At 38.3% G+C, this 25,646-nt stretch overlaps 2 protein-coding genes across 3 annotated transcripts; both read left to right on the top strand.

Moving 5' to 3' along the window:
• The first annotated feature begins 12,392 nt into the window (after nt 1-12,392).
• On the top strand, nt 12,393-19,132 carry LOC104437142 (disease resistance protein TAO1-like). 2 transcript variants are annotated; one of them, XM_039308457.1, is made up of 4 exons: nt 12,393-13,052; nt 14,533-15,056; nt 16,525-16,697; nt 16,821-19,132. In XM_039308457.1, the coding sequence occupies exon 4, from the start codon at nt 17,999-18,001 to the stop codon at nt 19,028-19,030; it is 1,032 nt and encodes a 343-aa protein (XP_039164391.1). In that variant the 5' UTR covers nt 12,393-13,052; nt 14,533-15,056; nt 16,525-16,697; nt 16,821-17,998; the 3' UTR covers nt 19,031-19,132. The 2 variants fall into 2 exon arrangements, with proteins under 2 accessions (XP_039164391.1, XP_039164390.1); XM_039308456.1 differs by having other exon boundaries at nt 15,557-16,697; nt 16,821-17,795.
• On the top strand, nt 14,551-15,000 carry LOC120286375 (toll/interleukin-1 receptor-like protein). Its single transcript, XM_039309520.1, has one exon. The coding sequence runs from the start codon at nt 14,551-14,553 to the stop codon at nt 14,998-15,000; it is 450 nt and encodes a 149-aa protein (XP_039165454.1).
• Nucleotides 19,133-25,646: the final 6,514 nt, after the last annotated feature.

Genomic DNA, 25,646 nt, shown 5'->3' with positions numbered 1-25,646 from the left:
CATGTGTTGTCAAGGAAGTGAAGGTGCTCTTGGTGTGTGTTTAAACCGACTACTAAGCATGTCCCCGTTACTCAGGCCGCCAATAATATCATCTGATCATACTATGAGGTATTTACTAAGTCCTACGATCTGAACATGAATATGGATATATTCTCAATACACCAACTCGAAGGTTGCGTGTTGAACTCAGAGTCTTCGTCATTTCATTATGGGAGGGGCTTATGTGCGGCAATCATCCTAGTTATGCATCATTAGCAGACTCTCAAATGGTGGGTTTTCACACTTTGGAATATTCAACATCTTTCAGTTCTTATAAATCTGTATTCCACTTGATCTTGAGCTGCCACAGATGAAGTACCAAGCCATTTTTAGAAAAGGGAACTGAGAAAATGAACTGGATACTGATTTGCAGTTGGATATGCGGCACCTGCCTTATCTGTCTTGTTGGCTGTGTGAACTCTGGAATTCATCGATTGCAAGCCGTAGCTTTCTCCTGCAAATTTGTGGCTGTGAATGTTCATGGCCACCCGCCCTTGAGACCGATTGATAGGTGTCCAAGTTGCTATTTTTGAGATGTTATATCTCTCACGTAAGTTTAAGTCAATTTCATGGAAGCAGTTACTCATGTCATGCCTCAGGCTAGACTTTCCTACATATCATTTTCGAAACATTTCAATGCACATAATCCACCTGTCAGAAATACTAGAAATTTCCATGCGTAAGGGTTCCGGTGCATATTTTGGATGCCTAGGTTACATATGCACTAACATGCCTCATTAGAATCATAAAATCGATTAATCGATAGGTGCTTCTTGCATTGTGGGATTTGTTTAGTTTATTATACGTCTCATCTCATCATGGATATTAAGAAGTTCCCATTTATTAGATTAACACACGTTTACTTTTCACAAACCGCTCGCGAGTCCCATCCCGAGGCATAATAACGTGGCATCATCTGATTTTTTGCTTAATATGATCCTCATATTTTACTTTAATTGCTTTAATTATTGGTTGTTTATGTTTCATTGTTTGAGCATCCATGTATGATCGCGATGTACATAGAGGATTTGGGGAAATCATGGAGATTAAGAAGTTCACATTTGTTAGAGTAATGCAGATTTACTTCTCACAAACCGCTCACAAGGGTCCCGTTCCAGGGCATAATAACAAGGCATTGTCTAATTTTTTACCTAATACGATCCTCGTACTTTACTTTAATTGCTTCGGTTATTGGTTATTTATGATTCATTGTATGAGCATCCATGTATGATCGGTATGTACATAGAGGATTTAGGGAAAATAAAATTGACAAAATCACTATAACTTGTTTTCAAGAAAGAGCAAACCGTGTCACACTGGGCATTTGATAGACATTTAGCGTAATCAAATTCTCCATATTCAAATCTTTGATTTGCATAAATAAAATGTTATCCGACATTTTTTTTGGCCTCTAATAAACTAGTAATGACTCTAAAAGTAAATTTAATTTTCATAATTAATTGCGGAAAGCAAATTGAAATCGGAAAGACTTGGTAGAACTGGATCTAAGAGCTAGCGCCAACCGTTAGCACTTGCTTGGCAATCCACTGAACTCCCTCGGGATTTCTTCTTGGGAAGATTGCGACACTAATTAGCAAGACTCAACCTAAAATAGCATGTAAGCAAAAAAAAAATATTAATAACCACATTAAGTGCGTGTAAAAGCCTTGAACTACACATAACTTAATAGATAGTCTTAAGTTAAATATCAATTAATGTAGTATGTAAGGAAGCTCTCGCTCCATTAGTTCAGTGACGAAATGTTAATTGGAAATTACAATCTTACTAGTTAGTTATACTATCAAACCTTCCAATAATATTTACTATTCCATATTTAAGTGAAGAATCATTTAGTACGCAGTCCAATACAAACGTACCATTTACATTTGTAAGCTATACATATTTGGTCAATGTTAATGAGTAAACTAATTCGTAAATGCTTAAAAATATGCTTCTCCTTTTAAGTTAGTCCATCTGCAGAACGTGCCGATGTTGGCATTATGACAATTCATTTTCTCATTGCAGACACTATTGCTAGAGATCCAAGTCTCAATGAGTTGAAAAATCGTCTTCCAAAAATTGGTGGTGAATTACCAGATCAGAATCTAGGGGTGCATTTGATTTGGCTTTTAGATAAGATGGGAAATTAACATTTTCATTAAACTTGGCTGAGAGCATGCAAAAAAGTGTTACTTTTCAAAGCTTGTGTTTACCAATGTGTCAAGCTAAAACCCTTTAGAGAACTTTATAGTAGAGCCGTTAAACGGGTGGGTTGGGTTGGGTTTGGGTCGGGTCATTAATGGTCCGACCCAAATTGACCCATTAACCCATTTATGACCCATTAATGTTTAATGTAAATTTTTCGACCCAAACCCGACCCAACCCATACCCAACCCATACCCGACCCGACCCAACTCATATTAATAAAATATTTTCATATTTAACAAATTTAGAAAAACTTATTCCCATGTTTTTTTTAAAAATTATATTATTAAAATACTTCCAAGCTTTTATATATATATTATTTTTTTAAAAATTGTATTGCTAAAATAGTTTTATACAATATAAATTTAATGGACAATTTTTATAAATTTTAAAATAATTATTTAAAAATCGAAATTTAATTATTTTTTAAAAAAATTAAATTTTTAATTATTTTTTAAAAAAATTAAAATTTTAATTATTTTTATTTTTAAAATATAATTTTCTTTTTCTTTTTCTTCTCCTTCTTCTTCTTCTTTGGCCGGCCGCCGGCCACGACGACGGCCGGCGACCGGCCACAGGCGAGCCTCGAGCTCGAGCTCGCTGACGCCGGCGAGCTCGAGGCTCGCCAGATCAGCGAGGCTCGAGCCTCGCCCGACGCCGAGAGCTCGAGTCTCGCGGATCGGCGAGGCTCGAGCCTCGCCCGACGCCGAGAGCTCGAGTCTCGCCAGATCGGCGAGGCTCGAGCCTCGCCCGACGCCGGCGAGCTCGAGTCTCGCAGATCTGGCGAGCCTCGAGCTCGCCGACGCCGGCGAGGCCTCCGCCTCGCCGATCCGGCGAGCTCGAGCTCGCCCCTCGCCGAACCGGCGAGGCTCTAGCCTCGCCCGATGCCGGCGAGCTCGAGGCTTCGCCAGACGGCGAGGCTCGAGCCTCGCCCGACGCCAGCCGAGCTCGAGGCTCGCCGGATCGGCGAGGCTCGAGCCTTGCCGACGCCAAGGCTCGAGTCTCGCCAGATCGGCGAGGCTCGAGCCTCGCCGAGCGCCCGATCCGGCGAGCAGCTCGCCCGACGCCGGCGAGCTCGAGGCCTGCCTCGGCCGGTCGCCGGCCGTCGCCGTGCCGGCGACCGGAAGGAAGGAGGAAGGAGAAAGAAAAAAAAAGAAGAAAGAAAAAAAGGAAGAAAAAGAAAAGAGAAAATAAAAATAAAAAAATTATAATTTAGATTTTTATAAAGTGGAAGAGAGAATGGAGGAATTATAATGTTTTTATTAAAGATGAGTTTTCAACCCAACCCATTTAAAAACCCACTTAAGACCCACCTATCTTAAACCTATAATTGTGAAACCCATTTAACTATCTTTTGTTATAAACAAGTGACCCATTTTAACACCTCTACTTTATAGGTACAATTGCATCTTCCCAAAACTTTTCAAAATATTTGCCAATCACAATTTGCATTTACCCAATAACCTTGAGAGATCCAAAGGACTTTGTAAACGTGTTGCCCGACACACCCTAAATGAGTCTTGATCAAGAACCTGAATCTCATAGAGAGAAACATCATGCACTAGCCGCAGCATCAGCTTCCAATCCCACACTCTGCCACTTCCATGCTCGAGCTAAGCAACAACCCTCTGCTCTTAAAGCCATGGCCTCAGCTGCTTCCACATCCACAGCGCCGCTACTCTGCCAACTAATTCATTTTCAAAAACCGCTTTTCATTAACACCAGCAGGGGAAGGAGGCCTCTCTGTCCAACTCCTTCGAAACCCTTTCCCTGTTTTGGTGCAAATAAGCTCCTTAGGAGCTGGGTGTGGCCCACAAGGGGCCCACCATAGGGAAAAAAAAGGGGGGGAAACCCTTTTTTTTTCAACTGTGCTGTTTCCTTGTTTCCTCCGAACCCACCCTTTCCGGTCTCCCACGGCTTCTCACGGTTCTGGGCAATGTAAGGGCGTTGGTAATTTTTTTTCTCTCAATAATAGAAAAAAAATAAAAATAAGTTTGGTAACATACTCGAGAATAGAAAATCCGTTAAGGAATAGATTTGAAATAGAAATAAGAAATAGAAAAAGGTAATTTCTTATTCCCGAAAACAATTTATAAAAATAAGTCATTTTTTTTTCTTTTTTTTTTCTTCCTCTTCTAATCGATCAATGGAGACTTGCTGGCCGCTACCATCGCCGGCTAGAGGAGGAGAAAGAAGAGAGGAAATAAAGAAAAAAATATTAAAAGAAATTCTAAGGCATAAAAAAAAATTGTAATTCATACCAAATGTATCTCTATTCTTTGTTTATTCCGAAAATAAAAATTTTGTATAGTTAGCAAACATGTTGTTTTACTCAAATTATTTAAGGGAATAGAAATAAAAAAATATTTCTGAAAAGAAATTATTCTTTAAAACAGAAATATTATCAAAAGCACTCTAAAATACTTGCATGATTTTTTTTTTCTTTCCAGTTGATATTTGCTATGTCTTGTCCTTTACAATGTCCATGTTTCTTGGATCTGATTTGGTTCCTTCCATACAATTATAGGCGTGACTCCAGTATAGGCAAAAGATGACAAGAATAAACTAATTCGCAAATTATTAAAAATACGTGTTTCTTTGTGGTTAAATTAACTCCGTAAATTGCAGAATGTGCTGATGTTGGCATTACCAGGTGACAACTCATTTTCTTTGCAAAAAAGTTTCGAAGTTTTATACATACAAAGAGTCAAGAATGTGCATTCTCGACGATTAAGATCACTTGCTACGCCCTCTACTCATTCGGCACATGGCACCACTTTGCCCTCTTACTTTAATGTTTTCATCTTCTCTTCCATTTCTCCATCTCGTGGTTTACTTGGATTGCGAACGCTTACTAGTCCCCTAATGACTATTATCATGTGTCTTGCTTGAGGACCAGATTCAGTTCTCAAATTTGGTACTTTTGTCTTCCCACTGAAATTGTCAATCATATATCATCACAGACCCTATTGCCAGAGACCAAAATCTCAGTAAAGTGAATAATTGTCTTCCGGAAACTGGTGGTGAATTACAAGAGAGAAGAACCTCAATGAATTTCCACCACCGGTGTGGATCCAAAAAGTATGCGTTCCAAGGGGTGGAAGATCCGAAAAGCTAGCTTATTAGGAGAGGGAGCCATATTCATTATAATCCTCAATATATTTCCTAAGTTGCTCGACATGGGACTGTTGCCAATAAAAAAACCTCAATCTCATGGGACTTTTGCCAATCAAAAAACCTCAATCTCATAGAGAGAAACATCATACACGACTGCAGCTTCAGTTTCCAATTCCATACTCTGCCACTTCCTTGCTTGAGCTACCAACAATCCTACTCTTAAAGTCATGGCCTCAGCAGCTTCAGCAACCACAACGGCAACGACTCTGCCAACAAATTAATTTCAATTTTTTTTTTTTTTTTTTTTATCGACAACACTAAAACTCTCTCTCTTACTCTCAGCCGCACTTCTTCATTGCCGATTTTGGCTGGCCGCCAGTGCCCCCACGGCGGACCACCACTGCTCCACACGCCTCAGACCCTCCCCCACCCAGTCGCAAGTCAAGCCGCACCAGCACACTGCTGGCCGACCTCAAGCTGGCTGGTTCTTCCTCTTGGGCCTAACAACAGCTCACACGCCGGTCCTGGTTCTAGTAGCTCCCGACGATGATTTGGTCGCCCGCTGGCAATTCCTCAGTGATCTGACTCTTGCGACGGCATTCCTCATCCTGTCCTCGAAGTGGTGGTGGTCGGAGCTCAACTCCACCGGGTCTCCTTCAACTTGATCATTTCCTTTGTTTGTTCACCCGGGCTCCTTAATCCGAATTTTCACGTAGTTTTTTGTGCTGTGATTTCAGTGAGTTTCTGAGAGTCCTTGGCCTTTCTGTGAAGTCCTAGAAGTATATACAGAGGCCGGATCGCTCGATCAAGCGTCAAGGCATAACGAACAAGGTTTGTAGATCAAAGGTTTTAGTTTAAGATTGTGGAGGAAATTAATGAAGCCAGATGCGCATATGGAGTTGTGATGGCTAAATGCTGCTGAAAGGTTGCTGTTTTGTAGAAATTGACTAACAATTGCTTGTTGATTGATTGATGATTGCTAGCATGCCTTGGAAAATCGTAGCTCGCTGAGTCAGTAGGCTTCACGTATGGATTTGAGTTTGAAAACATCAAAATTTCGAAAAGTGTTCAACTAGGGAACCAAAATAGACATCCTAAGCTTCAAAACAATAGATTGCAAGTTAAAACTGGAGTTCATTTTCTATGTCAAAATCAGCTCGTAATCTAAAGTCACAATCTGGAAAAACTGACTCGGGTTCTGTAATAGCAGTTCTTGACATAACCTTGCTCAGTTCTTTGATTTTTCTGATTTTTTGTGTTAGGAATCTCGGAAATATTCTGCATGAAAGTTGTAACTGAGATTTCAAGATTTCTTGTGATATCAATTTCATTGAAATTTGAGCTTGTTTCATCGCTCAAAGGTCTAATCTATTAGGGAAATCCCTTATGATGTTTTGAAGATGACAAAATAAATCAAATGCTACTAACGTATTTATTGGTTAAGTAATAGACCATACAGATGATAGAACATTTAAAGGATATTGTCAAAGTCTGAAGATGGCCAAAAGACTGAACATAACATATGTCCAAAGTAAAGTTTGAATATTGCCAAACTTTAGTGTCAAAGTCTATTCTACATCAGAAGTCTGCCAACTCTGATAAATTTCAGACTAAACGTGAATGAAGAACTAGAAGATAGACTTTATACTGAGGCTAAACTTATTCAGACTATATCCAGACCTTAAAGCTAAATCTGTTTAGAAGCAAAATATGTTCAGACTCAGATTGTAAAGTCTATCGCACTCAGACTCAGATTGTAAAGTCTATTGTTCTCAGACTTTACATTCAAATTCCACAGATCGTAATACAAGCCCAATCATATAATGGTTAGTGATCTAGTTGGATTTTAAATCAATAATTATTTGATTGACTCAATCTAATTGATTGACGATTGAATATTGAAGACAAGAACTTTTTATACGAATAAGCTTTACTTATGGAAACCAATATTCTGTTTGTATGGGCAATCGGAATCAATTTGGGATTCTACTTTTGTCACTCAACGGCTACCAAATTTTCTAAATACAAATTTGTCCAATGGGTAGATTGGAAGATGATCCTCAAGATACTATCCAACGGCTAATTTGGAAATGGAGGAGTATTTAAGGAGATGAAGGATCGATGAACAAGTAAGAGACGAAGCGTAGAATTTATAATTCCAAAGTCTTAGCGATCTTTGTTCATACACTTGTCTCTTGTGAGCTTAAACGTTTGTGATCATGAGAGAAATACCAAAAGAGTGACTTAGTGAGATAGTGTGATCTACTACTAAGTGTTTGCACTCAAAGTTGTAATCTCTTGTTGATTGTCTAATTGAATCCAGCCAAGGAGGCTGTTAGTGTGGGAGAGCGGATGTATGCTTGAATTAAGCCGAACCACTATAAACCTTGTGTTCTTATTCTCTTTCCTGAACTTCTTTATTTTGTTCGTAGTTCTATTTAACTGTTAAAGTCTGATCTCGCTCAAAGTCTGTTGCTCTCCAGATTCAGTTTCAAAAGTCTGTTGTTATTCAGATTCAGGTTAAAAGTAAAGATTTTCACTGCATTTTGCAAAATCTGTTTTCACACCTATTCACCCTCCCTCTAGGTGTTCATACTAGCACTTTCATGGTCAACGTGCAAAACTTTTCCACACTTAGATTTGGGAAATTGCTTCCCTAAACGCTGGACGTGTTTTGCGAGGTTAATGGACTTGGGGTCTTTTTTTTGCAAAAACTCAGAACTAGAAAGTTGTTCGTTAGAGTCTTAATTAGTAGACCACAAAATTTGAGGACTAAATAATTAAGTTTAGGCCCTTGCGTACAATAAATCGGACAAGGTTGGCACCAGCCAATAAAATTGTTTTCAGATGAGTCCCTGGGAGAGTTTGCCAATATCACATAGTTTAAGGCCAAAAAACCTTTTTTTTTCGCTTACTTGAGCGTCATAAATTTAAAAAATTGATCACTTGAGTATCATTGACAATTTGTCTCACCGGAAAATCCAATGGGACAGCCAGTCGACCTATGTGGCTTCATCAACACTAATGTAGATAAATTTTTAAAATTTTTATTCATTTATTATTACATTTTAATTTTGAAATTTTATTTTACTTTTTTTCCTTTGTCTTTTAGGGCTGGCAAGGGTCATTGGGGACTCTTGCCGATTGCAAAACCCTTGCCCTCGGTCACGAAGGCCTAACACCCGACCTCGCTAGTCACAAGTGGGGCCTTGATGGCCCTTGTCAAATTTAGGCGAGGCAACATCACCCAATCTGGCAAGGGCCTTCACGGCCTCGCCTTTGTCCAGCGAGGTCATGATGCCCTTGCCCAAGGCCTTCGTAGCCACACTGGGTGAGGGGTTTCGTGGCCAATAAAGGTCCCTAGCGACCCTTGTTAGCTCTAAGAAAAAAGCAAAAGAAAAACAAGAAAATTTTTCAAAAAAATCCACCTAGGATGATTTGCCAAGTGATCAATTTTGCTCCGATGTGGCATTTAAGTGAATAAAAATACAAAGTTATGGTATTCAAGTGAGCATTGTAAAAAAGTTATGACACTATTGATATTCTTCTCTCATTTAAGGAAAACAATAATTGGATATTTGGATCTTAAAAGAGATCAATGCATCGTTTTATTTAAAGAGGATAAATAGCTTATGCTAATGTATTCCCAAAAGGAAAAAATTTATCGAACCACTTTGAAATATAAAGATAGATCTTGTTAACAACTATACGAGAGAATTAGTTAATACGGCTTAAAAATAAAGATAACATATATTGATGCACTTTCAAAGTTAAATCCAAAACTTTTAGAAAATGTACCCTCTTCAAATAAAAATGATCATTGTTCCAAAGCACAATAAATAAGACTATAACAGTCTGAACTACCTCTATATAAAATTTGGCGGGATTGAAAGCTGTTTGATATTTTTCCTAAATTTTTCTAGAAAATCGGAAACAAAGCACTTGGTATAAACGGCCAAATAGGACCCGGATTAGGAAAAGCGGTCTTCATGACTTTTGAAGAACATTTCTCAAGCTTTCTAATGACGCCTGAATCATTCAAATTGAAGTTTGTGTGGTCATTTAATTGATTGCTAATCTAATCAACCTGAATTTCACTAATAATTGAATAAGTGACCCTATTTTGGTTCACTTCCCTTTGCTTGATTGTTTGTGAATCAAGATCAAATGACCTGAATGCTTGCCTTATTTAGTGCGTATGCATGTCTTTGTTGGATGAATGATAAGCGCGATGCATGATCGATTGGGTAGCCTATTGGGATTAAATAGAACAAAATTAGGGGGTCAATTGATATTGACCATCGTTTTGTGAATGCAAATTGTGACCAATTATCGTCAACTATTAGTCAATCAATCTTAGTCAATAGGGGGTCGGGATGGTTTTTTTTTGGTAAAGATAGGGGGTCGGGATGGTTGAAGTGCATGAAAGCAAAGGCCAATCCCGAGGCCAATACATTGTTTGGTGAATGGGTGATCTTGATTTGTCTTGATTGTTTCTTTGCATATCATTTGCTTGAAATGGATTGGTTAAGCACAAAACCGACAACTGTAAGGCGGTCCATGGAGGAGATGACAACCGCAAGTCACGATGTTGAAGGCCAAAGACCGATGTCCGATCCGGTCTCGTTTTTACTCGATTATGTCTCGAGTTTTTTATCCGAATTTGTAATAATTACTTGACAAGTTGCGGGCTTTTCATTATTGCACTTAGAATAGCTAGATCTTTTATTTCGTTGGGTGTTTACTTAAGACACTGCTTTTCAATATATCGTTTGTTAATTTCATTTTCTAGGCTAGATTTAAGATTAGCGTAGAAATTCTAAATGAACCTTCCTACAAAAGCATGTTGTATGATCGCTTGGCAGATTTTAGACCTCTTTGCCACGAAAATGGTAATAACAAATGCATGACCACTTAGATAACATCCCGACAAGTTAAGTACCGAAATGGCGCTGATAGAAATGTTAGCGTAATCTACGTTCCTGAATCCAAAATTTTTGGTTCATAGAAATCGAGATGACCCTCTCGCTTCTCCACGGGCTTTATAGACTCCTAGACAATATGTAGGATGTTTCAAGAACTTATAAAACAATATCTTGTCAAGCAAGGTATGGACTTGGAGTCCACATTCCCGATTGATGGACCTCATGGACGGTTCAAGTCACCTTTTTGTGATGCGCCATTTGGAACATCTCGTGAACAATTACCTCTACCGGTCTACACAAGGGTGATGGGGTCACGACAGCACCTAGTCCTAATTGAACTATAAATTGAACTAGACTTTGAGATGGCAAAACTTACCAGACTACTAGAATGAAACCAATTGAATACAAAGCTAATTTGGGGACTATTATGACTTGGCTACAACTGAGATGACTAGCAAGTATCACATAGAGGGGGTGAATATGTGATTCTCAAGAACTTGCCAAACAATGATAATTTCTACTCTTTTATTTCCGAGAGTGTATTTATAACAGAAATTCATTTAGTACAATTTTTGTTTCCAGGAACAAATTTCTATTTTTTTCTTCGAAATAGATTTGGAACAAAATTAAGAAGTAAAAAAAAAAATTGATTTTTTGTTTTCGAGAACAATTCTAGAATCAACCAACCTATTTTCTCTATTTTATTTTCTTTTTTCTTGATCTTCTTCTCTCTTTCTTCTTCTTCAACTACCACCCGCTGCTCATTGCCACCGATCGCCAACGATTGGCTGGGCGAGATCTGGTAAGCTCATTGGAGGCTTGCCAAGCCAAGATGAGGTTCGGTGAGCTCATCGAAGGCTCGCCCATTCACCAGCGAGGCGGCCCTCGCTTGGGCCTCCCCCGGCCACTGATGAGGTTCGGCCTAGATCTGGTGAGACCAAGCTCACCCGGGTGACGCTGACCTTACAGTGGCTAGGCGAGGTCGAGCCCCGCCGGCGGTTAGGCGAGCTCAGCCTTGCCAGATCTGGGTGAGGCTGCTCAGCCAGCTGCCAGTGAGGCTTAACCAACAAGGCACGGCCTCGCCAAGGGCTAGCGATGCTCCAGTGTGGTTGTCGGCCCTTGTCTGGCCGGTCGCCAATAACCTTGAAAAAGAATAATAAGAGAAAGAAAGGGAAAAAAAGAAGAAAAGAAGCAAAAATAAAAAAGTAATAAAATTATTTAAAAGTTAAAATAAAATTATTTGAAAGAGAAATTTTGAGGACGGTACGAAACACAATTTTATTCCGTGAATTAAAATTTTGGATAGTTACCAAACGGTTTTAAATACTTAAAAATTATTTTCGGGAACAGAATAAAAAAGAATAATTTATGATAAAAAATTATTCCCATGAATAGAAGTATTATCAAATACGCCATAATTGGCCGAAAGTTATAAATGGAAGAACTAAGAGGTACCAACGTGGAAAAAATTAATTCAATAGAGTAAATTCGGGGGATAAAGGCAATAACTTTGTAAAAAAAATATTTCGAAGGACATTGCAAGAATATCTTCGCAACCCCATCACGGCAAGATTCGTTCTACTTCAACGGCTGAGATCATTCTCATACCAATCGAGGTGCCTTTATCGGTGGGAACAGTACAAGATCGTTGCCATTTCCCTTCCCTTCCCTCCCCCAACCCAAAAAAGAAAAAAAAAATATTTAATACTTATAACTATGGACTCCTTCTCACGTTTGTCCTTCCCCCACAGTGAATTTCGAAGAACTTGTCCCCAAGACTCGATGAATTTTTTCAGGATTCGATCCGAGCTCCAACGTAGACGCCCAACTCGACGCTCGAGTCAAGGTAGGCACATCATCATAAACGCATTGCTGTCGTACGCGTTGAGGAAACGACAAAAGGAAAACAATAAATTACAAAGGAAAGGATAAAGAATATCTCAGATAAAGAATATCTCAAGCAATTTCTGGGAACTTTACGTGAGGTTCGAGATGTAAAGGAATCTTGAGACTAATATATGATTATTTCAAAACAAGAAAGGCGAGACTAACAGTTCACAAAAAAAAGTGAAAAAGGAAAAAAACACTGAATAAAATGACCACTGAGGAGGGATTGCTTGTGCTTCTTCGCCGGTGTGGTTTAATTTTTCGGCGTCGTTGCAGCTTTCGTCCGGCGGTCTCTGGTTTGCTTCCTCGTCGAAATTCTCGAGACCTTGTTTGCCGGTGTTGATCTCCAGCTCCTGTCCTTCTGCCAACGCAACCGCCGCGCCGTCCCTCACCAGTCACCCCGCTCGTTGCCGGCTTGTCCATCGTCGCGCCTCTACCACGCTCGCCGGCACTTTTCGTCGCGCTCAGCACGTCCTGCTGCAGCCGCGACAGCAGTTTTGCCGACTTATTCTGACGCCACAGCAGCAGTCCCTGGTGGTTTCCGGTGATTCCAGGCGGCATCCCGGCTCCACTTGACGCCACCGCTTGCTGTTTTGTTTCCTCTGCTACGTTTGATTTCCTTTCGCTGGTTGCATAGAGCAGACTAGCATTGACTGAATCCACACTGTCGCCGCCAAGGAGAGTCCGGGTGACCCCATAGGGCCATAACCAACAAACCTTCACCGTTGCATCTTTTATTCTAGCTAAACGGTCTGCAATTTGCTGCGTCCGTGCTGAATTGCCATCGCTGCTGCTTTGGTCCTGACGTTCCTCCTCACCCGTCGCTGTAAAGCTGCCCGTCGTCAGTCCCAATTCTTGGAAAGAAATACTTCAAACTAGGTAATTTCTTGAACCAGTTTGATAGGTAGCAATTATTGATTATCTAATATGATAGTATTCGATAATAATCTTGATTTGTTTGAGATTTTTAAGCATCTCCATCTTAGGAAATTTCTTATTTTAATAATTTGATCTGGGTTATGGATTGCATAAACAATTTTTAAAAAAAAATTAATAATAATTTTGATTTTCCTTATACGTAAATTTTAATTCAATAAAAGATTACATAAACAGACCATCCAACCTAAATGAATATAAGTTAATAAAGTTTCATAAAATTCTATTTTCCCAATCTTCTTTTAGAAATGAATGTATAATTAAAATTAAAAAGCACCTAAAATTGTCAACAATTCAGCTTTTTTATATTTATTTTTCTTGTTGCTTTTGACTAGTCATAGTACAATAAAGTAACTCCAAAAAAGCAGCATTTTGTTCGTGACCAAAACGATCAGGCCGCTCAAAGCATCCTTGAATAGTAGTAGGTTTGCTTCTGACGCTATTGCAATCGGGGGGCAATTTTTTGTCTCTCTTTTTAGTTTATTTTTTGGATTGTCATCTTATCAAGTAACTCTTTTCCTTTTTTTCTTTTAAATGAGAAATTTTAATCTCAAGCTAGTGCCAATTCTTGTTTTCTTTTTCTTTTTTAGATACATGTGCTTCATATTTACATTTTACTTAGACATCAAACTTCCACTTTTTGTTGATTTAACTCCGGTGGGCCCCAGGCCAACGGAAGTGCAAACCTGTGGCTTTGCTTCACCAACATGATATCTTACCCTTTTTCTGGTCACCTTTCTGGGGAAAAAAATGTAAGGAAAAAAGGAAAAAAGCGAAAAGACGACAAATTCCAATTAAAGGACAATGATATATATGGTCCACCGCCGATAGCAGATTTCCAGCTTTACCCTTTCACTAGCATAAGACGAAAAAAAAAACAAAAAACCTAGTTTCGAGCTTGCATCGCTGAGTTTTATGTTTTACAGGTTGTTTAATTAAATCTTTATTGCCAACACAATTATACATTTTTCCCTTGAAATATATATATATATATATATATATATATATATATTATATATATTTTCACAACACATAAGAATCGATAAGTAATTTACATATGATTTTCTTATAGTTGAATAAACATTTTAAATTTTAACAACAAAGTAACGGTTTTGCTTTTTTGTTTTTGTTTTTTTTTTTGGTCAGAACAGTTTTGCTTTCTAAAAAGCACAAAAAAAAAAAAAATAAGTCTTAAGAAAAACTACTCTATGATCGAGATTACCTCCTTACGTTCTATTTATTATATGTCATTTATGAAACCAGACTATGCAGATACTTACGCCTATCAATAATTCCCTTAACATTAACTAGACATATTACTTTACCATAAATTATCTAGAAAAGAAAACTTAATCATCACATTTGATTTAATATAACGTTTCTAGAGCAATACATTAACGCCAACTTCCTCTCCTAATTTTAGGTTTACTTAGACTTGAAGATGAAAAGAAAAAGTAGCTCTTCTCCAGAAACAGGATCCACAAGCCATGGCTCATCTGGAACTGAGTACGATGTGTTCTTGAGTTTTCGAGGACCGGATACTCGCGCTAACTTCACGGATTCCCTCTATCATGCCCTCGTGGATAAGTGTATCAATGTTTTCATAGACAAGCAAGGGATTGACGTTGGTGAAGAGATCGGTCCTGAGATTTTCCAAGCCATCGATAACTCGAAAATCTGCATTCCCATATTCTCCAGAGATTATGCCTCTAGTAGTTGGTGCTTGCGAGAGCTAGAGCACATGATGCGGCGTAGGAAAACCAACAAACTGGAGGTTATGCCCATTTTCTATGACGTGGAACCCTCTGAGGTTAAGCTTGAAACCAGAGTTTATGCGGATGCACTAACTCTACATAAAGAAAAACATGGGGCTGAGATTGTGAAACTCTAGGCGGAGGCGCTTAGGGAAGTTACTGGAATCAAGGGATGGGACACCAAGAACAGAGGGTATGTCAACTCACCCAATTCCATCTTCCCTTTTCTCTATGTTTCTTTTGCTTGAAGGCGGATTATAATTTGAAGAGGACAATTTTTTGTTAGTTGTAGACCAAAAAATGTGATGGATGTCGCACTGAATTCTACGCTCCATTGTCTCAAGACTCAAGGATTACCTATCGTCCTAGATTAAACAAAACTAGATTGAATCATGTATTTGTTCTTTTGTTTGCTGAGTTTAGCGTCAATTTCGTAACTTCATGTTATTGTTTGATCTTGCAAGTGTACAAGTTTGCCACTAATCTTATAATTCACTTGTTAATCATTGCTCGACATAAGCATTATAACCTGTCGTCCTAGATTGAACACAACTAGAGAATCATGTATTTATTCTTTTGTTCGCTGGGTCCAGCGTCAATTTCGTAACTTCATGTTATTGTTTGATCTTGTAAGTGTACAAGTTTGCTACCAATCTTATAATTAACGTGATAATGTTTTGTGTCCTAATACAGCCATGGAGAACTTGCACGTTTGATTGCTCAGAAAGTGTCAGTTAAGCTTAAGGTTTCTTGTGTTGATATATCTGATCATTTAGTTGGAATCGATAAATCAGTGAATGAAGTAGTAAATTTGCTGAATGTTGAATCTGAGGGTGTAAGGCTCATTGGTATTTGGGGAATGGGTGGAATAGGCAAGACAACTCTTGCCAAGGTTGTCTACAACAAACTATCTACTAATTTTGATGGTTGCAGCTTCATTCCAAATGTCCGAGAAGCGTCACAAGGTTCTCGTATGTTAGATTTGCTGAGGCAATTAATCTCTGATATTACTAGTGACACAGAAGTTAGAATTTCTAGCATTGATCATGGGAAGAATATGATCAAAAAACGATTCTGCAGAAAGAAATTTCTTATTTTCCTTGATGATGTAGATCATGCAAGCCAACTTAGGGCATTGGCAGAAAAGAAAGAATGGTTTGGTTCGGGAAGTAGAATAGTCGTTACAACAAGAGACAAAAGTGTTTTCGCTGAATTCGAAGATCAATTTGACTGTTGTTTGGTTTATGAAGTCAATGAACTCAACACTCGTGTTGCTCTTCAACTTTTTAGCAAGCATGCCTTTAGAAGCAACTCTCCTCCAAATGAATTCTTGAGTATATCTAAGGAAGTTATTGCAAATACTGGAGGGCTTCCTTTGGCAATTGAAGTGATTGGCTCATTTTTATGTGGAAAAAAAAAGAAATTAGTGTGGCAAGATACATTGAAAAAGATAAAATATTGTCAGCAAAGGGATGTTCAAAGGAACGTACAGGACAAGTTAATGTTGAGTTATAAGGCGTTAGATCATCCGCAACAACAAATGTTTCTTGACATTGCTTGCTTTCTATCAGGAGAAAATGAGAGCTATGCAACTTACATGTGGGATGATTGTGGATTTTTTCCAAATGAGGGGATTGAAGTTCTGCTTTTAATGTCCTTAGTGAAAATCAGAGGAAAAAATCGACTATGGATGCATGATCAACTTAAGGACTTAGGCAGGAGTATTGTGCAGCAAGAAAATTGCAAAGATCCAATCAAGGGTCCTCGAGTGTGGTGGAAACGGCAAGTGTGGTGGAATCGGCAAGGTGGTCTGGATATTGTCCAGCAAAAGAAGGTATAAGTCTAAGTGCACCCTCATATTCTTTTTTAATTGCAGAAAACTTCCTTGGTCTGTTTTGCCTTTATTTTGGGCTCAATTTGGAACTCCTCAATTTGAATCGACTCTTTCTCAATTTAGGGAACCGAAACTGTTGCAGCGTACTATGAGCAATCTGAGGTGCCTCTCCAAGACTCTGTTTTGACATCAAAAGACTTTATCGAAGTGCCAAATATTAGATTTCTCGAATTGGATGGTTGGACCCTCTTTGGAGACTTTGAGGATCTCTTTTCAGAATTGAGATGGCTTACTTGGTGTGGTTGTCCAAAAGAAATGCAGGCAACCAACTTTTGCCCAAAAAATCTAGTCATCCTTGACCTAGGGTGGAGCAGCTCAATAGATGAACATTGGGGTGGTTGGACTCAACTCAAGGTATGTAATTTGTAGGATTGTTAGATCATCTAATGGAATAAATGTCATAGCTTAATATCTATTGACTTTCATTACTTTTTGAACAACAATTTATAAACATTCACGTTGTTTTGAGTTCCCTAATCATGCAACTAGTTGTCATGAGTAATAAATGTTTATATTTAAATGAAATATAATTAGTGACTATCTATACTGTACAAGGATGCGATGCTGAAGAAAAGCCAAACGATAGAGAGAAATTAGCAAAATAATAAAAATTGGTGAGTAAAATTGAACATGCAAACTGATTTGTTTAGAACATCAATACTATTAAATAAATATTATACTCTTAGAAGGTTATGTGAAAGCTAAAGCGGCCCTTATTTTAATAATAAAAAACTAAAAAACAATAAAGTGCAATGCCTACTATAAGAAGACATAATCAATAGTCAGAAAATATGTAAATTATCTTCTATATTGAAATTTAGAAGATATATTTACATAGGAAAAGCCATTAAGTTTAGTGTCATAAGTATTAGTGGTGGGGACAAAATCGGTAATTCGATGATGAAGTTGGAAAGGGATGTTACAATTTATAGGAGAAGTTTTGGCTATATTTTGTCTTTTTATTATTTGATACGGAGGGTAATTTGAGAACAAATCTTTCTTTTTTCAATTTATTGTTGGGGACAATATTGGAAGAAAAAAAAAAGTGTGAAAGAGTGGTTTTGGCTTAAGTTAGGAATGCATATATAGAGTATTTATGAGGTTACTTTAGTGGAATGCTTTTTTAGTCGATATATTTGCTTATGTCCGGCAAAACTTCTATTAATTAAACTCATTGGATATACACAATCATTTGATAGGTGGCTACAAAATTGAAGGTCCTTAATTTGTTAGGTTGTCACATGTTGAAGGAAACTCCTAACCTCTCTGCATTTTTATCCTTAGAAATATTAATTCTAGGGCGGTGTAGAGCACTTACGAAACTTCCCAACTCAATTGGAATGCTGAAATGTTTAATTGAGTTGGATATCTCATACACAAGTATCATAGAGTTGCCAAATACCATTGTCAATCTAAAGAGCTTGAAAGTGTTGAAGATGAATCAAAGTTACATGCAAAAGTTACCCGAGGCTATTGGGATGATGGAGAAACTTGAGGAAATTTATGGAAAGCATTGCGAGCAGCTAAAGATGATTCCTAGTGATATTGTGAGACTACCATTCTTGAAGACTTTGAAATTAACAGGAACTCGTGTGGAGAATGTGCCAAAGCTTCCAGAGAGTTTGGTAAGTCTATATTTTTCCTCAAGTGCTGTAGAAAAGGTTCTGGAGATCTTCAACCCGGTAAACCTTCCGACTTTAAGAAATCTAGAATTATGTTTCGGCGAAGACGATGATGAAACCTTTGTCTACCATAAATCAGAGCAACAGCCCCATGCTTTTTACAGCTCAGTGCATATGAAACTTTTGAGTAGTACTAGCGTAAGCTCATATGGGGGTTGGCTTCATTGTATAGGAGAACTTGAACTCAACCAGTGCAAGAACTCGCGTCAGATTCAACAGCTTCCCTCAAGTTTGAGGAAACTCAAAATTAGTGATTGCAATCTTTCTGGAGTTGTTGACCTTTCCAACTTGGAGAATTTGTTGGAGCTTCGTCTAACCGATAATTGGATTTGTGCTATTCAAGGGCTTGAAAGACTGAAGAATCTACAACTCTTCAAGCTTTGGATGTGTCGCTTCCTTCAGACATTGCCCAACTTATGTAACTTAAAAAATCTCAAGGATTTTGAACTAGTGGATTGTTCGAGACTGGTTGAGATTGAAGGTCTCGACAGATTAGAATCACTAGAAAGGCTTGATATCCTATTCTGCGGATCCCTGCAAAGCCTACCTGATCTATCCCGCTTGAAGAAGCTGAAGATGAGTTGGTGGTGAGAAAAACCAGTAGCTCATGAGATGGTCTCCCACTTCACTTGAAAAGGCTCGAAGATCAGTAAATCTTGAAATTTGAGACTTGGAGGAATTTGTCATCAAAATGTCAGGAGATCAATTTACAATGATTGTCCACGCTTGATTTTCAATGGAAATTTCAAGCAAAATCGGCCATTAGGTAGTTTTTTATTTTATTTGATCAAAAGTAAGAAAAACAAAACCAAATAAAAATACACAAATAAAAAAAATAAGTTATAAAATAATGGGTCAATTCGGTCCCTGTCCAAATTGCAGAGGCCACAAGAAAAGCCTAGTCCAATTCTCCTTCAGCCCAAGTCATTTCTCACAGGGTTTTTTCTAAAAGTTTGGCTCTGACACGGTGGGTTCTGATCGCCAAAAAAAAGAAAAACAAAAAACAAAAAAGGAGACATTTCCTACCCCGTTGCCTTGAATTCCCCATCGTCAAGCTCGATAGCCGGTCACTTCGGGCTCAAAACCGTATCAGGAAACAGGGCATCATACATGTACAGTGGATTCGATCACAATTTTTGACGTCTTTTAGGGCGCGCATGTTTTTATTTCGGTTCTTTTTCTGTTCCCTAGAGAACGAAATAAAAAAAATGTTTCTTCCGAGGGAACAATTTTTGAATAAAAAAAACGCGTTTGATAAACTTGTTCCGAAATAAAAAATGAACAGAAACACGTTTGGAAAATTTTATTCTTTTTATGTTTCTTTTAATTTTTTAACATTTTTATTTTATTTTTCATTTTTCCTTTCTTTTTATTTTTCTTTTTCGGCCGGCGGCTTGGCTAGGCGAGCTCGGGCTCGCCCGGATCCGGCGAGGCCAAGGGCCGCGAGGCTCGCGAGGTCGCCGACCCTCGACGGCGTCGCGGTCGCCGGCCATGGCCGAGGCCGGCGACCGGCGAAAGAAAAAAGAAGAAAAAAAGAAGAAGAAAGAAGAAGAGAAGAAAAAGAGAGAGAAGAAGAAACGTTTATTCAAAAATGTTTCGAACAAGAAGTAAATTTTTTTGTGTTTCTTTTTTTTGTTCTTTTTGTGTTCGAACAAAAAGAACAAAAAAGAAAAGAAAACACAACCAAACGCGTTTGTTCTTTTTTTTTCTTAACAAAACAAAAAGTGTTCCTGGAACACTTTTTAAGAATAGAAACATGCAGGCCCTTAGCTTATTCCAATGGCTGTCGCTAATGCCGTTGGCCATTTCACCATCGCACTGAGTTTGTCCTGTTCGACTCTGTCTTCAGATCCAAGAATCCGAAAAGAATCTAATTTGTGTTCGATTCTCCACTACCAGCTCCGATCTTCACCGACAAAACATCCGGAAGTTCCTTGACGGATTTGATTCCCAGTTAGATTCGCTTCACCGATAAGGTAAAGTGCACGCTATGTTTCCTTCAAAATAGAGACCTTGAATTCGCGAATTTGATTATATTAGAACTGAACTTTGTTGGAGGCTTACTCAAATGATTGCATACGTGTTTCAAGTTTTATATGGTGCTTCTGGTGTTATTGTTCTTGTTTGACATTGGAACGGCCTTTGCATTTTTTACTTTTATCAGAAATCTTAACGCCAATCAAGTGAACGTTCTTCTTTCATACTCTCCTTTTTCATCCTATCAAATGCAGATTTGAGTTCCAATATTAACAAAACACAAAAAATTGAGGGGTTTACTTGAATTAAGACCGAACAAAGGTCCAACCGTTTTAATCAGCCAAGATCATCTTTACCAACCTATATATATCTACCTTTATTATATCTTTGAAGATTTCACACAACATACTTCAAATTTGATATACGGCACAACACAGTTTTTCTTTCCTCCTTTTTTTTTTTTTCTGTTTTGGAATTAGGATTGTGTATTAGTTGTTGTGTTTTAGTTGACATTCTCTTTTTCCAGAGTTCAAGAGAATCAATCCTCAAAGATTGGACCCAAAAAAAAGAAAAAAAGAAATCCTCAAAGAAGATAGCCGAAATAATAAAACTAAAAAATTGACTGGTTAATTTACTTAAATTAAGACCAAACGAAGGTCCAACTGTTTTAATAAGCCAAAATCATCTTTACCGACCTATCTGTATCTACCTTTATTATATTTCTTTGAAGATTTCATAAGCCATACTTCAAATTTGACATACGGCAATTTTTTTTTGGGAGTTAAGATTAAGTGTTATATAACTCTAATAGTTTAGAGGAGTCTAAGCTTATCAAACTACAAGTATCATGATTTAAAAAGTTGACCATAAATACAGATGCACTACTGTTACTTAGTGTTCAACTTATGAGAGAACGTGTTTTAAAACGGGAATAAAGAGTTATCTAGAAATATAACAATTTCATTTGCATGCCATATATAGTCAATATTAATGAATAAACTAATTCATAAATGTTTAAAAGTATACGTTTCTTTTTTGTTTAATTAATTCTGTCTAACCGCAATATGTGCTGCAGCACGTGTTGATGTTGGCATTACAAGAGGGCAAGTCAATTAATAAAGGTTGAATGGTTCAGATACTTGGATTAACTTTTGTTATCATCAAAATACTTTAGGTATTTTCCTACAGTTGTGATCTAGCTTCACCGGCCGCCAAGAATGTTCTCGCGCTAGAACACACATCTATGTGCGGGCTAATACAACTCCCATACAAATACATGCCAGAGCACATGGTCCCTGTTGTTTGGCACAAATCACCCTTCACTAGAAAGTCAAACGCTAGGAACCACAGCCTCATCCAATACTCGACGCACCTGCATAAGAAATGTCATAAATGATCCGATTGTCCCGATCTAGTTTCATACAACAACGACCTGCCTCACCTCGATTTATGTGCCTTTGTGCCACTAGCCAGTCTCTCATTGGACCATGGTTAGAGCCGCTGCGTTAGTGCTACCTTAGCTCCACATAATGCCACGTCCGTGGCTAGTCCAAAAATCCACTCCGCCAATGAGCCAGGCTAATCAGCGGACTAAACCGACCAGAGGCATTCATGGACGTAGTTGAATCCTATTCAGACCGTTACTCTTTCGGTTTAGTCCAATAATATATTTTGGACTTGCGTCCTTGCCAGTAATCTTACCTGCTCCAACAACAACTTACCTCAATGGAAGCAACTTGCTGTCTGAACAAAGCTGCAACTCCAGCCCCATTGCAGTAAAACTCCCACGATGCTCCCTCTTTTTTTACCCTTAGGCCATGACTCATGAGCATCCTTTAAGGGTGTACTAAAAAGAAAATAACATGAAGTTTTATGCCTCGCATGTTTTGTTTTGTTGCATGATTTGACCCCATCAAAAGTTAAAAGGCTTGTGCTCAAATGGACCGGGTGTGGTCTACGAATGTGATGTGCAGGTGGCATTTTCTGATTCAAGGTTTTCACTCTCAGTCTCTCTCCGTCCCTCTTTGCTTAATCAAAGCGAGCTGGTGGATAAGTCAACGATGAGGCTAGTCCCTTATGTACATAATCAAATCGCACTTTTAAAACTTCTAATTAATTTGATCGGATGTTGCATTTTTATAAACATACACATAATTAAGCCCTAAATATTTTAATCGGTTCGATTACATCCAAAATTTATGTTGAAAAGGTATAATTTAAGGACTTAACGTAGCAACAAGTTTTAGGTGACATTCGGATAATTTGAACTAAAGGTTCTAAGTGACACTCAGACAATTTAAGTGGCACTCGGACAATTTTTCCTTTCTTGTGGTTCCAATACGGCTTTTAGATGAACCATATTCTTTCGTTTTGCTCTTTTACTTCGCGCCCATCTCCCTTTAATTTTCTAAGGTGTTTTATAAATGGTTTACAAATTAGAGAATTTTATTAATTTAAAAAGAAATTCATAAATGGTCTTTGTGGTCCTTTATGCATTTTGATTTGGCTTTGTAATGAATCAAACGTATTCTATCTTCTACATGTATATTTCAGGTCCTACTCTCTTTTTTTCTTTTTGGATGTAACAACGTCATCTAATCAACAATTGAAATTAACTTCAATATGTGATGCAAGTGTTCGAATAGGAGAGAATTGAAGGGAGATGAAATATTAAAGTGTCAGATAAAAATGGCAATTATCGCCTTTTTGTTTGACCTTTTCGAGTTCCAATTTACGTCCACTTTGCCAAAATATATTTAGAAGCCAACAAAACACAGAACAAGTTTTCTACGTTCCTATCTAATAATTTCCATTTTTCTTGCCTATTAATTGTTGAAATTTTAGGGTAAAATTCTTCTGGCTTTACGATAAGTTTAAAATGACATTCACATTTTATCTTTTTTATTTATTTAACATTCATCAATTCATTTGAATTTCATTACTATTTGATAGTGATCTATGAATTATACAACTGAGACTGTATCCATATGGCATTTCAAAAGTATCTGAAAATGGACATATTGATGGGTGCAAATTGATTCAACCCATGGTTTTTAATCTAATAATTACATATATCCTTCTCCCAAGCTCCCATTATCTTAATTGCTTTTAGCAAAATGGAAATCAGAAAAAAAAAAAAAAAAAAAAAAAAAGGTAGGAAAAAAAAAATTGACACGTTATAAATAAGTCTGGAATTTGGGCAGCAACCCTAATTAGCTTGCTAATGACCCGATTCGGGTAATCATTGCAAGTTGGACGCCACACATGTCGGGCTCTGGTTTTGCATCTATTCAATTTCGCCTCATCCATTTCTGAAAATCATTTCGCATCTTATAATGGCAAAAATGCACGAGCAAAAGGACTACCTTACCCCTCACGCAGCAGATATAACGAGAATAAACTTCCTTCCCCAGCAAAACAAACCCACTTATCACCCTCCCTGCCGGTGTCCACTCCCCTGGCACCATCTTCGCCAGCACTACTACCTTCACCGTCTTCTCCTCCTCTAATGGAGTCGTCATTCAAATGCTAACTCTGGATGATAGCTTTAACAGTCACACATCGTGGAAAATGTCTAGATCGACGCTGCGTGACCTCGGTCTGGATTGTAGTGGAGGTCGTGATTCTCATTGATCTTTGTGTGAGACTTCAAAGATTTCTGTGACGGTGCCAAAGCTATGGTGGTCAAAGTGCTGAGCAAGGCTACCAGTGTAGTGCCAATTGAATACAAGCTGGGTGCGCACAAATTGATTTATTATTACGACGAACCGGGCCAGATGATTGCTCACATAATCAAATTAGACTTCTCTATTTTTCACTTGTCTATTAGTATCATTATTTTGTACTTTTTACTAAACTGTATGCGTAATTTGTCAGCAGAAATTCTGATGTCCATATGAACTATCGAACGTTAAGAAGCCCGAAACTGAACCCTTGTCTAGACTCGTCCATTAATTGCATACTAAAGGCGGGAAATAGCGCATATATCATTCAACAATATCTACTCTTTCCTCTAGAAATCCATATCTCGCATAACCTAAATTCCACTCATTATAAAATGCAAGTGATCTCGAACTCTGCAATACGATCATTACCTAATTCTTGCTAAGTATAATTAGGCTATCATCTAAAACTTTAGTTCAAGATCATAGGGAGGATAGGAAAGAAGGAAGAGACTCTCTTAATCAAATCACCACCTGGTAGGCCATTGAAATTATATTAAAAAATGTATTATTATATTTAGGTATTGCAATCCCTACATAAATAAGTATTAGCATCATGATTATTGACATAGTTAATTTGACGTACGTGATTTTCTTAACCTAATATCGTTTCATAATTGATTTAATATTTTTTGAATAACTTTCAATACCTTTTATTTTTTCTTTCTGTTAGAAAAACTACTTCAAATGGGGAAAAAAATATCGTACCGTTAATGTAAAGCAAAACAATGGCATGAGTAAGAGGGTCCAAACGTGGCGGGACCCTCAGCTCGCGTTCATCCGACAACCAAGCTAACGTCGTCCGTCCGATGCATTTGGAGACAGCGAGAGAGAGGGAGAGAGAGGGTTAAGGGTCAGAAGACGCCATGAAGATTTTCGGGAAGGACGTATCTCCTCGCGGCAAATCGTGCTCTTCAGTTCGTAGGCCATTCCTTGATGAAGTGCTTCGCAAAGAACCCGAAGAAGGTGTGGACCGTCCGTATGCTCTTGAAGCACCTCTTCCATGCCCTCGACTGCATCAACGACGAGGAGGTCGTAGGAGATTACGGAGTAGTCGAATTCGCGGATTCCTCTCCGAGGTGCCACTTCGATTTCCAAGACTGGGTTTTGATGCAATGTTCAAGAACGAGCTGGGAGTCGGGCTCGCTTTCGCCCTCCTCGGAGATGGATTCTGATCCGTCATTCATTAGAGAGGATGCTGCTGCGTTGGAGATCTCGTCGGATTCTTCATCGGTGATGGATCGGGAAGGTGAGTTGGCAAACCACGAGAGCCCTAATTGGGAACACTCCGACGGTTGGGTGACCGATCGATGATCGGAGTTCGTCCCAATTCCAAAAGCAGAGTCAGCATAGCTTGGAACAGAGCAGAGTTCTCTGATGATTGTTTTTGTTCAATACGAGGTTTTCTTCACCTTGCATCTTAAAGCGCACGTGTTAGTAGTGTTAAAAAAGTTCAATATCGAAAATTTAGCATAATCCGGAGCAATTAATATATAATAGTTGGCCCA

This window comes from Eucalyptus grandis, chromosome 3, assembly GCF_016545825.1.
Source record: "Eucalyptus grandis isolate ANBG69807.140 chromosome 3, ASM1654582v1, whole genome shotgun sequence".
Taxonomy (NCBI): Eukaryota; Viridiplantae; Streptophyta; class Magnoliopsida; order Myrtales; family Myrtaceae; genus Eucalyptus; species Eucalyptus grandis.
Note: the sequence above shows the minus strand (reverse complement) of the source record. Positions and strands in the feature narration are given on the sequence as shown.

Bases quoted from the DNA above. Each gene is read 5' to 3' on its own strand.
- LOC120286375 (XM_039309520.1), top strand. From the start codon at position 14,551: ATGAAAAGAAAAAGTAGCTCTTCTCCAGAAACAGGATCCACAAGCCAT.
- LOC104437142 (XM_039308456.1), top strand. From the start codon at position 15,723: ATGGGTGGAATAGGCAAGACAACTCTTGCCAAGGTTGTCTACAACAAA. The intron at 16,698-16,820 runs GTATAAGTCTAA...TTCTCAATTTAG, and splicing joins ATATTGTCCAGCAAAAGAAG to GGAACCGAAACTGTTGCAGC.